The 15800-nt window shown below is 37.0% G+C and overlaps 1 protein-coding gene across 1 annotated transcript; it reads right to left on the minus strand.

The window, feature by feature from the left end:
* Positions 1 to 5849: 5849 nt before the first annotated feature.
* Positions 5850 to 15181, minus strand: LOC140137300 (cytochrome P450 2J4-like). The gene is made up of 3 exons (XM_072158944.1): positions 14767 to 15181; positions 7140 to 8093; positions 5850 to 6682 (listed from the first exon to the last, which is right to left on the minus strand). Exons 1-3 carry the CDS (start codon positions 15119 to 15121, stop codon positions 6609 to 6611), a joined length of 1383 nt encoding a protein of 460 aa, XP_072015045.1. The 5' UTR covers positions 15122 to 15181; the 3' UTR covers positions 5850 to 6608.
* Between the last annotated feature and the right edge of the window lie 619 nt (positions 15182 to 15800).

A 15800-nucleotide genomic window follows, 5' to 3' on the forward strand; every position in this document is an offset into this window, starting at 1 on the left:
GTCCAGTTGCGGCAGACACTTGTAGGCCGGGCTTGTAGGCCCCGAGTGCCGGCCCTGTATTGGCCCAATGTTGCATTAATGTGGGCGTGGTTTTGAAACCCTGACATTTTCTACTATCAAAATACAATATTTGATCAGTATCATCTTCATTTTGAAGGGTCACATGTTATTATTATTATAAAGAAGAGGCAGTGAGTTTGCGCTTGTTCCGAATATTTCATTTACTGCCTTGTAAAAAATCTACGTGAGCAAGGCATAATTTTTTTATCTGATGACACCATAGAATATATATTTCATTTATCAATGGCTCAATTTTGTGAGCTTGGTTTGTTATCGACCTTTAATACTTTGCACATCAGTTAACACAAATTCAATTGTGCTGAGTGCAAGTAACCTGTAGGTCTCCTTTATAAAGAAGGAGGTCTGGTTCAACAGGTGAAACTGACCAATAATGCCTGAACCAACCGGATAATCGAGGAATGAATAGAAGAATATTCCACAGCTAGACGTGGACCAAAATGAAATAAAATAAAAAGTACCAAAATTGGACCATTACCGTTTGCTTACGGTTGCATAATGGGAATATATTGGCAATATTATATTGGCCCAGTACAGTATTGAATAAATTGGACCTCTACTAGGCCAATTTCAACCCATTTTGGCCCAGTGCTGGCAATATCTATTGGGCCAGTCGAATGCCCGTGTGCACGACCGTGTCGGACCAATACAGGCTGCCATTCTTGGTCCTTTATAGCAGCTTTTATAGAGCCAGTATCGGGCCGATTGTATAATGTTTGCTGGGACAGCGCTGATCACACCTGATTGCTTTTGTTAGACCGAATGAGACGTTTGAATTATGTTCGTACTCGCTCAGGTATAGCATTGTGTTTGAATTTTATTACGAAATTGAATTCCATTATTTTTATGGGCATTTTTGTGCCTAAAATGACCAAAGATGAGGTCTTTGCAACCTCGCAGTCCTTCAGTAATCCTCATCTCCATAGACTTTACATGTTCAGGCCCATATTTACTGGAATTTAGTTTGATTATAACATGTGATGTGCCATGAGTAATTTATTTTGATTATCTTTTTGTTTACAATTATTTCGTGAGTGATAACATTTCTGGGAATCCACTCTCCTGCATCAAGTTGATCAAAAACAAATTAAGTCATTTCTAATTTTGGATATTTGGGAATCCCCTGTTCCAGAACGTTCACTGTGTATTGCACCATTAGGGAAACCCTGATAATATAAAGTGGATAAGACATTATATGGGGAATACCCACAGGAAGGGTTGTAATATGACAGAATTGTCTACATGTATTAATAGATAATGGGTTTTTGATGAGTACAAAAGTGGAAACAAGTGTGTTTGCTCTTGGCAGAATATGAAGAGAGATTGTAGACTCTCTATATTATGTGTGTTTGTCTTCGTTGTGCTTCAAAAGGAGGTACATTTTGAACCAGTTTGTATAGCCAATAATGTACTATTTTATACAACGACGAAGGAGATTTTGAGAGACTTGCTGGAGTCTGGTTTATAAAATAACACATCTGTCAATGAAGTGGAGTAGTGCAGAAAGACGCCTGTTTCCTGGAGAAAGAAATTGATTGGTGAATGAAACACCATTTTTGGTGAACTGCGCAAGGAGTTAAGTGTTTGGAGAACTGCGCGAGGAGATAAGTGTATGGAGAACTGCGCAAGGAGTTAAGTGTTTGGAGAAACCAGCACCATTTCTGCGGGAGGATTTTATACGTTAAGGATTTGATACACAAAGGATTTTACACAGAGGATTTTATAGGCAAAGAATTATAAATGCAAGTGTACAGTGGACTTATTTTCGCAGGACAAGTGAATAAGGATATATACATCAGCCGTCCATAACATCGCAAGAACTCTATGATCACCAAGAAGACTGCTGGCTAAATAGTAAATATAGTTAAAAGAGTGATTATATTTGATTATATTGTACGCGCATTTGTTGTCATGTATTAAGCAAATTTTACTTTCATTTAAAGACTTAGATTTTGTTAACTTAATCAAACAGTGCAATTTTTTTTTGCATTCCTGTGAATTTGGGTAAAAGGTGATTTTAGCCTTGAGTCATTACGGCTCCTAACACATAACACAAAATGCTTTTTACTGTTTGCGAACATAATTAAATACTTTTCATTCGGGGGCTGTGTGGGGTTTTTGAAGCAGCGCCCGCAGGCGATGCTTCCCTATTTAATTTCACCGAAATGACTTGCATACGATTAGGTGATATCCCTCAACTTTCGTTGATACACCATTCAAAATACATTACGATAATCGAGCTCAAATGAGATCGAAAATTGTAGGTTAGGCGCATGCACATTCTGTATTTTTATGAGTTTGTTTTGTATGGCAGTACATGACTGAGAAAGAGAATAAACATAGTTTGTCTTTTTAACAGTCTGTGCAAGGGTTGGCCGGTTTGCAGTATGTATTAACAGTCTAAGTGGAGGTTAACTAGGCGTGTAATGTGAGACCACCAGATTTTGAAGGGGTTATACTATATTATTCAGTCGTGAATTCAAAGACTTTGCACTATACTCCGATTAAAAACAAAACGACACGCCATTTTATAAAGTGACTGTAGTGCCCTTAGTGAAACTTAATGAAACTTGACAGGGCCTTACCAATTATAATGGTGTCTTTTGTGTGTAATTTAGGAACACTCTTGATTTGCCAGATTACAATTTTATGTTTCCCTAAAAATATAATGGTATGTCTTTTATAACTTACGCAGATCTTCCGAGTGACGTAATGGGCATAGTGACATTCGTTTATGGTGAAAGCTTCAGGAAATGGTACACGGGTATATGCAGGGGGCTTATTCCGTGAATTCAAAGAGTTTGCACTATTAATAACGAAACAACACGCCATTTTACAAAGTGACTTGTGTACTTAGTGAAACTTGAAAAAGCTTATCAACTATAGCGTGTTTTTTGTGTGTATAAACTTAGGAGCAAACTCTGATTTGCCCGATTACAAGTTTATGTTCCCTAAAAATATAATGGTATGTCTTTAAAAGCTTGGGCAGATTTTCCTATAGTTACGTAATGAACACAGTAACACTTGTTTGTGGTATAGGGATTCAGGAAATGGTAGGGGGTATATCAATTACGTGATTGGTGTATCATAGTTGAACTTTGGCAGATCTCCCGAGTTACGTAATGGCCACAGTAACATTCGTTTATGCTATAGGGGTTCAGGAAATGGTAAGGGGTGTATCAATTACGTGATTGGTGTATTATAGTTGACACGATCGATTGCTCTTCGTGTATTGTGAGGGCTTCAGGGGTATATCAATTACGTGATTGGTGTAAATATGCAAATATACTAACGTTCACTACGCCGGCGAAGAGCAACCCTCTACATTCACAGCATCACAGAAATTATTCACATTTTCTAAACATATTGCATTTAAACATGCTTTACATGAACTTTATAAACATCATTCCGCCAAATTTCATTAATGTAACTCAATGCTTGTAACTTTAGCTTAGATTAACTTTATGTATTATATGTGTTCTTTGTATTCATCACTTCTCCCTCATTTAAACTTTAAATACGTTTATAATGTCCACATTTACCAGTACAAACTGTACAACTCGTCTGCCAAACCAGATTTCATGTAATCTTTCAACACAGCCTTATTTTTGCCAGTAACTAATATTTTTATAAGTACATCTGAACGTTATATGTTTCCACCAAATAAAATGATATGAAGTACACTTTATGTGTTCAAGTGCTTGGCATAGTGTTCTTACAGTATATAGCTGAACTTATTTGCTTCACTTCAAACAGTGTTTATATAACACAAACCTATTTAATACCCAAAAATTCGTATAAAACATACACTGTAAATCCAAGTGTTTAGGGTTTTTGTAACACTTAACAATCTCTCTCTCTCTGTGTCAGGTGGCGCTGTGTAGCGCTGCTGTGGTCTTCACAAGAGTACGCCATCTCACTCGATCTGATGCCAAGTGCGTTGCACCTTGCATTCCCTGGTTAGAAACCAGCTTCACGTCATTAGTCCAAGATGTTGGTGGACGTCCTCTTCCTCGTTTGCCTTCCATAGCCCCTTGCAAAATCTGTTTTTCTACACCTCCATGTTTCCTGACAATATGGCCAAAGTACTTCAGCTTTCTCTCCATTATGCCGCTTCTGATGGTTAGACTTGTACCAATCTTGTCGAGGATCCAGGAATTTGTTCTCCTGTCTTTCCATGTCACTCGTAGAAGCCTCCTGTAACACCACATCTCAAAAGCATCTACTCTTTTCCTATCGTTCTTGGTCATAGCCCAAGACTCGCATCCATAAGTGGCAATTGAAAACACAGTTGCACGAAGTAGGCGTACCTTGAGGTCAATGGATAGGCCTCTGCTTTTCCATATGCTTGACATGCCCTGCACAGTTGTCCTTGCAATAGCCAGTCTTCTCTTGATTTCAGTTGTGCTGTCACCACTGTTGTTAATCATTGAACCCAGATATTCAAATTGCTTCACCTCCTCAATCTGTTGTCCATCTATCACAAACTCATCACTTTTCCGCTCTCTGTCTACAACCATTATTTTTGTCTTCTTTGTGTTCAGGAGAAGGTGTTTTTCTTCGCTGGCCTCTTTGATGCGCTTCAAAAGATCAATCAGCTCTACTCTGCTGCTACAAATAAGAGTGGTATCATCGGCGTACCTCAGGTTAGTAATTCTTGTACCGCCAAACTTCGCTCCACCTTCAAACCCCTCCAAAGCTGTTCTCATTATGTCTTCAGAGTAGATGTTAAATAGGTTTGGTGATAGCACACAGCCCTGTCGTAAGCCTCTTCCAATCTTGAACCAATCTGTGTCTCCACTACTTGTTCTGACTGCCGATTCTTGGTCTTCATATAAGCAGCTGATCAGATCCACAAGATGACTTGGGAAACCCATCTTTTTCATAGTTTCCCACATCTGAGGGTGGCTAACACAGTCAAAAGCTTTACTGTAATCTATGAAGCACATGTAAAGAGGAAGTCTATGCTCTCTGCATTTCTCTTAACAATGCAAGGTGTTTATTTATCCATTTCGCACTAAGTGTATAGGACACCTAAACACCAAAGCAAACACAAAGTTAACACATAAACACAAAGAATAAACATATGACAGTATTTAGATTCTAACCGTTCAACGTGTTGAGTTCATAAAATTGTTTACAAAGTAAACACACCAAATGTTTACAAAGTAAACACACGTGCATTTACTTTCCAAACAATATGAAATAAAACAGTAAAACATCTAAATACTCGTAAGTGTTTAATCTTTGTATTTTATGTGTTAACTTTTGTGTTTAGATGTCATACCTTTACTGTGTAAATGCCAAAATTGTTACAGACACCCTAAGCACTTGGACCCACAGTGTACATTATTAAACCCATCCTAACAAACTTAACATTCGTGTCAATACATTATTACTTTGGTTATAATACCTCATTAAGCAACCCTCCCCACCCCCCCCCCAATAAAATCATCACAGTTTCCAGCATTTCAAAGATTTCCTTTGACGCTGCTTAACCCTTTTAAAGGGTTTTTTTATTATGCAATGGATTATACCAGTTGAAATCCACACCCTCTATTGAAGGCATGACCTTTATCTACCACAGTGAGACAGGGAGTGTGAATTTCAAATGGGGTAACCTAAAATTGGATGACTCCATTTGAAATCTACACCTGTGTGAGAAATTAAGATAAGGGGGTATGTGGATTTCAACTAGAATAGCTCAATTTTGAATCGAGAGGTTTGATGTTCAATGATTTTGGTCAAAAACTTCTCTCATATTGGTGATGTTGAAATACTGGTAAATTTTATTATCATTGATAAATTTGTGACTATTTTTGCATTTTTCTCAAAAACTAATAAAACACTGGTAACAAAAGTTACCGTATGTATATTAAAGGGGCAAGGAATCCAGTTACTACACTGGAATTTCAGTGACTCAAGACAAGTAGTTATTGCTTTATTGATCAAATATTGATGTTCCCTCATTTTTGACTGTAACTCCACAACTGTTGTCTGTGCTGAAATAAAATTTCCAGTGCAGTAGTTGTAGTCCTTGCCCCTATAATATACATATCTTACTTGTCACCAATGCGCTATAATTTTTGAGAAAAATGCAAAAATACGCACAAAATTGGCCAGGGGTGTAGTACCCCTTAATAATTTAATTCTGAATTTAAGATGTACTAAGGCAACACAATTTATTAAAATACCTAATATGCTTGGATAGTAGCAACAGTACCCCAAAAGGGGTCGTATAACACAATGCCAATGTCTCAGTTAAAACCACACATACACTACATACAAATTGTGTATATACATAATACATAATCTTTCTGCGAATGAAAGATGTTCTTGTTACACGCATACATGGCAAAAATATTTGAACTTCTGTAGTAAAATATAACGCATCATGATTATTGTAAAGCTCATTGTTCTCTCTATTGTCTTGGAATGACAATAGCTTCAAATGGTTTTGGTTGGTAAGTAAGACCCGAAATACCTTGAAATGAAACTTTGGAAGAATCGTTTGGCGCCATGAATGTGAATTAATGTATCATGTGAGTAAAGAACAAGAAGATTTCCATCTTCGCCAGATTCTCTCCCAGGCAGATTCTTCGCCCTGGTGAAGAAAGAAGAAAAGAAAATTTAACATTTCTAAGTTCTTAAAAAATGGAAGTACGATGGGATTTACAAGGAAAAGTTAAGTTACTTATAAAATACGACGGTCTTATTACTTATGGAAATACGACGGTCGACGGAAATGTACACGATGTGCGACTTACAAGCCCAAATATCTGGAATTTTACCATTTTAATGGTCATTTAATACAGTAGTATTACTTTTATGAGGGCAGATCAGTGGCTAGACATTGGATCGACTACACCATATCCAAAAATGTAAATTGATTAAGATGACCTTCGGGTGCTGATGGTGTTATATAAGTCCCACTGCATGATGGGATCGTCAGATTTAGATTACTTGCAGTGCATGGTATGTAAATTGTGTTACAACTTTCCCAGCAAATTTGCCTGGTCAACTGGACAGGTATTTAAGTTACTTAAAAATAGACGGCTTACCTGTAGAAAACGGTATCAATTCAGGCCGGTGGACAACATTGCCAGATGGATCAAGAAAGCGTGCTGGGTTGAATTGAAATGGATCTTTCCACAGATTGGGGTCATGATGCACGCTCCACAAATTAGAGAATAGGAATGTGCCTTTTGGAATAGTGTACCCGTTGAGCATGGTAGCTTCTGCCGCAGTGTGAACCACGCCAGATGGAACAGCTGTTACGATGCGTTGAATCTCCAACAATACAGCTCCGGTGAAAGGTAGATTTGGAATATCAGAAAGCTTGGGGAGACGATCGCGGCCAACTTCGCTGTCGATTTCTTGTTGAACCTGGCGTTGGATATCAGGATATGCCATCATGTATAATATAACCCATCGGAGTGTCGTTGCAGTAGTTTCAGACCCGGCACCAAAAAGTTGCATGGTAGTTATGATTAGAGTTCGCTCATTGAGATGTGATTGCAAACTCTCTTTATTCTTCTCAATTTCAGTCAAGTAGACGTCAATGAAATCTCGAGGATGTTCAGAATCATGATGTATGCGATGTTCGTTGATGACCTTGTTGATGAATTGAATTTGACGTTCTCTGTTTTCTTTATACAGTCTGAATAGTTCTGGGCGAACGTACTTCATGAATGAGATCAAAAGTAAGAGTCCGCCACTCCCCACAATCTTAACTCGCTGATTCAAATTAGCGAGAAGTTCCTTAAAATCTTCATCCGTGTATTCATAGCGTTGACCAAAAATCACCGCACATATCACATTCGATACAGCACTCACGATTAAATATTGAGGATCGAATGGTTGATCTTGACGTCTTTTGAGTTCATCAAGGAGAGCTTTGGTTTCCTCTGATATCTTTTCTTCGAAACTTCTCTTTCCAACGCCAAAGCCACGCAAGGTACTCAGTGAAAAGTGCCGCTGTTGTTTCCATGATTCACCGGAAGCAGAAATAACTCCTGTGTAAAAGAATATTAACAGATTCTGACTTTTAATTGTTTTCACAAAGTATATGTTACGGTGACTGTATTTCAGTTGGACAACTGCCTGGTTACTGACATGTGTTTAGAGTAGAGTATTTAGGCAATCCTGTGTGTAATTTTGGTTCATTTTGATGGACAGGATTTTAAGATATGACCTTGTGAAAAATTATAAGTTTCTTTTTTGGCTCATTGTAAGGCCGTATAAAATTAATGTTTTGGTTCTCGTCCAGAGGATTTTCATGAATTGATGAGGGAGGGAGGTGTTTTTTTTTTGTTTTGTTTTTTTCAATGTAAAATTAGCATTGTCAGTAGTTTTCGGTCTTCTCCAACAGTGCTCGAGGAAACGATGAGGCCCTTTTTTTTTTTTTTTTCAAATGTGAGATTCTGAGGATAAACCCCTAGAGTACCACAAAAAGACTTGGAAGTGATGCTTGTTCTCTAATAAACTTATTTATATGTATGAAGATTTCATAAATCATTCCAAAGTCTAAAAAATTGAAAAATCTAAAAAAATAAAAAATCTGACAAATCCCAGAAATTGAGGAGGGAGGGGACGAGAACCAAAATATTAATTTTACACGGCCTAATTGTGCTTTTTCATTTAATGGCATAAAATTTGAAAAATATTGAAAGGAACACTTGAGGTTTTTTGGTCAAAAAATGTGCTTGGATAGGTAGAGTGTAGTTTAATCAAAAACTGTGGTAGAGACATCGCTGCTTGTTGTTCTCTGCTTGGAAGCTCTTGGGACGAAAATGTGCTCAGGTGTATCGAGGTGGAAACTGTGCGCATGACGGGACGGCGAGTTAGCGCAGCGGTAGTTTCCTCGCTTTGCACCACTGTGGTCCCGGGTTCAAGCCCCGGCGCGGCCCAAGGACTCATGTGCACTTGGTTTATCTCGATTCCATGCTCGCTCTCGCAGGGTTTCTCCGGGATCTCCAGTTTCCTCCTGCTTTAAAAAAACACGGTGATTAGTTGTTTGGTTATCAAAAACTTCCTTCATCCAATGGAATTTGGGGTGCTGCACAGATAATTGGTGGATGTTACAATCTAAGTACGGATAGGTCTGCACCCGAGGTTCGGCTACAACTGGCCTAGATGATACGATCTGATTGTGATGATTCACCATGGCAGCGAAATTACAGTGCTTTGAATCCTTCAAGATCTAGCTGGAAAAAGGTGCTATATAAATCCGAAATTTATTTATTTTTATTTATTTATTTTTATTTTATGGTTTATAAGAGAGTCGTTTTTGTATAGAAACCTTTCCATATGATCTTGATCTCGCGAATGTTATAAGTAACAATCCAAGATTGCTGAATGTAATAGAGATTAGCAGATTATTAAAAGCCTTGGGCCAAGACTCTACCTCAACAAGAAGTTTCTTGCCAATCACTTCTGTGAATTCGGTGCGTTTGATCTCGCTGTAGCGCCACCCACAGCAGTAGCGTACCCGTGGGGCTTTGGGGGCTCGAGCCCCCGGGCCTCCAAAGAGAGAGTGAAAAAGAAATGGAAAAGGAAGAAAGAAAGGGAAGAAAAAGGAGAGAAAGAAAAAAGAATGGAAAGAAAAAGAAAGTAATTAATTGCCACATCCACGTCGATTTTGATCCCGCTTTAAATACCAAGTATAAATTCTACGATTGATTCTTTCGAAATTTAGCTCCATACGGGATGGGAATGGAATTTCAAAAATAACTTAAGGCCAGTGGTTGGCAACTTTTTTAACTCGCCGGCCAGAAATAACCATGATAACCAATGAAAGAGATGAAATCCATGATCAACTTGTCTAAACCCATTTGTCTGCATTACTTTGGTAAAGTTTGTAACGTAATTGGTATATTTGCATCATTGCGCAGGTATTATTAATATTATATCTCTGGCCCAACTTGAAAATATATGGTTACGTATTTTGAAATGTTTGATGACTGCATAAATACATTCCATACCTTTTTCTATCGTAACATAATCTAACAAACTCTGTCCTGTATGCGTCTACCTGTAATGAACTTAATTCTTAGCTATATTATTCATACACTACGGGTCACTGGATCAAACAACAAAGATAATTATTAGTATTATTCCTCATGAACCCAGTATCCATGGAAACCTTTGAAAAATAATTACTGCTGTATACATAGAAATCATAGCCTGTGTCATGTCACACGGGTTTAATCACAGATTCTATAGTACGTCAACCATATCAACAATGCACATATGTGACCGTACACCACGAATAAGCCGTAAATGCCATTGTATTCTGAGTTACAGTTTAAAATATGCATGAACGTCGTATTCATAAGTACCTTAAGTTGGTGCGACATGTATCTCATTTAGATAGCTCTAGTCAAACACCGTTTAAACCAATCAATAATCCTATTGTTGAAGAGGATAATAAGCTTCTACCTTAGATATCTATAGAATTCTTTATTATAGCTCTGGGCCGATATTCATAAAGCCTTGCTAAATTAGCAACCAACTAGTGCTTAGCAAGATGCTAAATCCACTAGTTGATAGCTACGTAGCAATCAACTAATTTCTTATTCATAAAAGCTTGCTAAACACTTTGCTAACTAGCTATCAACTAGAAATATTTAGCTGATAACTTATTTGGGTGTTTTGGGTGCTATGGCCTTCAACAGTTGTGTAACATCTAATACAATAGGCTTATATAATACATGTCTATTATACTTGAGCTCTGAACCACAGTCAAAATGATCAAAATGTAATGACTCATTGCTGATGGTCTTCATTGAGATTTCGTTAATAAAATTACATGTGTATTTTGTAAGCTATATAGGCCTACAAGGTTGTTACGGCAAATCATAACAAAATGTCCACCATGAGTAAGCCTTCAAATAAGCGTCCGAGAAAGAACAACTTCTCGGAAGTTGAAGCTCTATTTCTTAGCGATAAATATGAAGAATGAATAAATATGAAGAATAAATAAAGAATAAATAAAGAATAAATAAAGAATAAATAAATAAATAAATAAATGTGACGTGTCATGTCAAAAGGAGACACTTTTGGGCAGGATCGTAAATGGAGAAATAGCCAAAAATCTGCTGGTGGGTGATTTTTTCACAATTTGGGTTTGTTGCTAATTTGTGATGTTATTAATGTTAAAAATATTGTCTGATAGTTTCAGACCGGAATGTAACTGGCATCTTGTATTTTTTGAGACATTTTTCAAGTTAATTCCCACTCTCAACATTGTCAATAATATTTTTAAAGGCCGATATCTCAATTTCCAATTTTATAATACCATAACTTCCGAACTCAATATCTTTGCTTAGGAATGTCCAAATTCATTTTGGAAAACGGCGTTGTGGAGCAAAATATCTCTATATTTAAGATATGTAAAAACCTCAAAATTCATAACCTGCCCAAAAGTGTCTCCTTTTGACATGACACGTCACAAATAAATAAATAAATAAATAAATAAAGAATAAATATGAAGACTGACTAGTTGTCAACTAGTGACTTAGCGCTGCCCCAGATCAACTCTAAGTTTTGGCAAAATTTTAGAATGTTGCTAACTCTAACTGGGTTTTATGAATAAGAATTAGCAATCAGCTAGGCTTAGCAGCTTGCTAAAGTCAATTTTAGCTGTCAACTAGGCCTAGCGTGGTTTTATGAATATCAGCCCTGGTCTTTGTTTGCAATTCAAGTGGTGGGTAACAAAGCATTGTATTTTGTCTAGGTATAACCAACAATTAACAATGAGAGGACATTCCTGAACCTCGTTGACTTGAAACGACCGCCAATTATGACTGTTTGATATTTATTACCAGCAATGTGAAAAAAGAGACACATATAGAAACGAAAAAAGGTATCAGAACCAGAACCCCGCTTAAGGATATCGTTTGAAGTCAAATGATATGCCATTTGAAGCTTATGATATATATTTTCTAAACACAAAATAAAACAAGGGAGGAATTTACGGCTCATTAGTGGTGTACGGTCACATATTATTTGTTGATGGATTGCATTGAAATTTAGATGCATGTTATGGGCCCTATTCATATAATTCCTTTTCATTTATAGTACTATTATGTAAACGTATAATAAATTTAATTTAATTTAATTAGGCCTTCATCTTCAAAAAGAAGTTTAAAAAAACGAATAGTGTAAAAAAGTCCATCAAATAGCTTCAACTGGGCCATTATTTTTTTTTAATTCTCAGGGGACACACCCCCCTCAGACACCACGACAAATCAATCCATAATCTAATTGCTTTGAAGAAAAAGACCATTAGATATGTTACACCGTCATGGGTCTCCTTTGAAACCACAATCAAATGACTAATTTTACTAAAAAACAACATATCAAAACGTTTTAGCTGTGAGAGACCCTTTGTACACTGCGACTTATTACTTCTTTCCAACACTGCTTATAGTAGGCATGTCCACTAAAAATTGAAGTACTTTTAAATTGATTCAGACCTAACTTATTGGCTGGGAATTGATGAAAGAAACATTTTGGCGTTTAAATAATCTTAATCGGACGTTTCATTCCAGAGATATGGCCTTTTGAGTGTTACGGTTTTATATAGGGCTGCTAGAACATTTTAAAAAGTTAAAGTCCAAAAGGATTACTAACAGAAAGTGCAATTTTAAGGTACTTTTTCTTAATGTATTTATTAACTAGCGTTATCTGGAACATTATATTTGCTTATAACAACATGAAAATAAGATCATCTTGAAAATTTAATCGATTTTGTTGACATACAACAAAAAATATAAGACCTCAAAACCCATGGTTTGTTTGGTGAAACCGCAAGCATGATCATAGATGGCCGCCATGGAAAATATCTCCATAGAGGAGATGAACAATAAGTGCATTATTTCAAATGAATGGCGGTAGTCTTAAACATTGTTCAATCTTTTACGGTCAGCACATTTTATCTTCAAAAATTATTATATTTCATCATGGCATAAGTTTGGTAACATTAATCACTGCCAATTTTGAGAAATTTGCTCCAACTCAAAGTTTATCTTTACTACATTGAGCAATACACTGTGTGCATGGAAGCCATGATGGTCCCCGGTTTTTATACTCCCTATGAAATGGACATGGTAGTAAGAAGTGCACGGGGAAGTGCATGATTTGAGATGGGCCGCGGTAGGCTTAAACATTCTTAAATTTCTTATCATCCTACACATTTTGTCTTCATAAATAGTTAAATTTTATGAGTATGTAAGTTTGCTTGTCTGATTCACTCCAAATTTGGAGATAATTGCGTTTGAACACCTGATGCACTGAATGGTGTCACTTCAACCTGTTGTAGTTCTCATCTCATTAAATTTTTCATTAAAAAAAGTTGATCTCTTCATGCAGGAAGGTCCTCTCTATTTACTGACCAAACAGGAAAAAGTTTGGTGAATGTTTTCTGGTGGAATCAGGAATTTCTTGAAACACCCTGATATAGGCCTACATTTGGATCAAAACAAGTATGTACGTCATTTAACATGCCTGGGATTTCTTGTATCGATCAGTTTCTCCATAGACAATACGTGTGTGAGTGCACGCACACAGTAAATGAAAAATCGTTCTAGTGGAAACTGTATTGAGAGTGGGCATCCCTACTTATAGGGATCACAAGGTCAAACCTGATCTCAGTGTATCTCTCTATGCATTCTCAGATTACCATCCTTAACCTTTGCTGAAACCTCAGCATACCAACCGTGTCACTGCACGCACTGTATACAGATTGCGGAAAGACCAATATACCTGGTTCACGCAGAGGTGATTTGGGGGTTTTGCTTCAGAAGTTCATATACTCCTTTTATAGTTTTTTCGCTGTAAGCGAGTGAGATACTTGGCAAATCAGATTATTTATTAGATGAGAAGCTTGGAAACATCCCAAGCTTCAATTGGATACCAGGAAGCATGTATACAAATGGTGCCACGACGTTGTAACGGTTTGAGATAAATGGTCAAAATATATAGAAAAGCAGTAGATCTCATGCAGAGATCGAAGCATTTCTTATACATAGGCGATGGTGAATAAAAATTATTTGCGAGAAAACAATATCATCTACATTGTTTTCGACGCGATTTTAAATTGCAGGACATGAAGAAGCATGATATACGACTAATAATGTCCAAGTTGTGATTTTAGTAATACAAATGTTTTGAGAAAATGTCTGAATTTTGTTGATGTCAGTGGACGGTTGTTAATGGAATGAAATAAGAAAATGATCAATGACGCTAGGGTACCCTAACGTTTTGATATGCAATAGTGTAAATTTAAAATTGTACCCATTATAAATAAATAGACAGTAAGTGTAAAATGGTCCACCAAATGGCTTCATTCGGCGATTCGCTCCCACATACATTTTATTCATTACCTGTTCTTATAAGCCCGGGGTCCTTGCGTGGGTCTATTGCACGCAAAGAGGCACGATTTTGCGTTTCCTTTTTAAGTACCTTCCACCACGACGACCCCTCTTTTATAGATTTCAAATTATTTTATGATTAAAATTCCAACTCACGTAATTAAGCAATAACCATGGTAAAGCATAAAGCAGGACAATATGTGGCAAAAAAAAAAAAAAAATGATCAAAAAATGATCAAAAAATAAATAAATAAAATGATACAGGGAGATATACAGGATATAGGCCTAAATACGGAATGATGTATTCATTTACCAGGTTCTATATCGTCTCCCAGTGTATTACTTGGTCTATCATTCAGCAATGGGTTCTGAAATGCTTCTTTGATGGCTTCGTAGGTATTCAACACAACGACATGATAACCAAATGCATTCAGGCTGAAAATATTTCCGTATTTGCGTGCAATAGCCTCGAACATTCGGTGTGTTTCCATTGGAGACATGTACTTAGCAAGTACAAGGTACGGCAGTGACCCGAGAATCGGAACACTCCATGGTCCTGGTGGCATGTTGGATGGTCGTCTGAAGAGCCATGCCATAAAGAGGAATAATGCAGAACATAACAGAACTGAACAAAGATTGATGTAATCAGAGATATATTCCAGTACCATATTTATTTTTGATTACCACCGCCGCGTATGACCATAAAAGTGAAAAAGTATCGAGTTCAGAACCACATGTAGGCCAAATAATAATTATTATACGGATACATGTACAATTATCGCCACCCAAAGGCTGCCACATGTACAAAGTGTCCCATAAAAAGGTTACATGTAGGAAATGAACCGCATTTTGTGATGGTACAACAAAACAATGTCATTTTCTCAGGTATTATTTATTCATCCTTCTTGTAACTGATTGCTAAGTTTCAATTCCGTATCTTAAAAGCAACTTTACTTATGAGCGCAAGATGACAGGGGTGTCAAGAGTGGCTAACCATCAAAATAACGAAAGTTGAACACAAGCACGACTTTGTTTTCGGATTTTTTCTTTATTACATTTTATGTTTCTCTTATTTTTTATTGTTGAACTTATTGCACTGGAATTTACTACCAGCGCGTATGTCGCCAATACGTACCACTCCTTCGGTCATGTTATGGTACGACCCTTTGTTGTGTAGATCACCGTCCCGCACTGTGTGTTATGAACATCGTGTATGCGTTCGACTAATAATTCCATCGTAATAATAAGACGCCGGTTCCGGCGCTTTATTCAAAATAGCGGATTTTGACAAAACTACAGCACCTAGAGTCTTGATTCTTGCAGGGTATATTGGTTTAATAAAGCACA

This window comes from Amphiura filiformis, chromosome 2 (genome assembly GCF_039555335.1).
Source record: "Amphiura filiformis chromosome 2, Afil_fr2py, whole genome shotgun sequence".
NCBI classification, from domain to species: Eukaryota; Metazoa; Echinodermata; class Ophiuroidea; order Amphilepidida; family Amphiuridae; genus Amphiura; species Amphiura filiformis.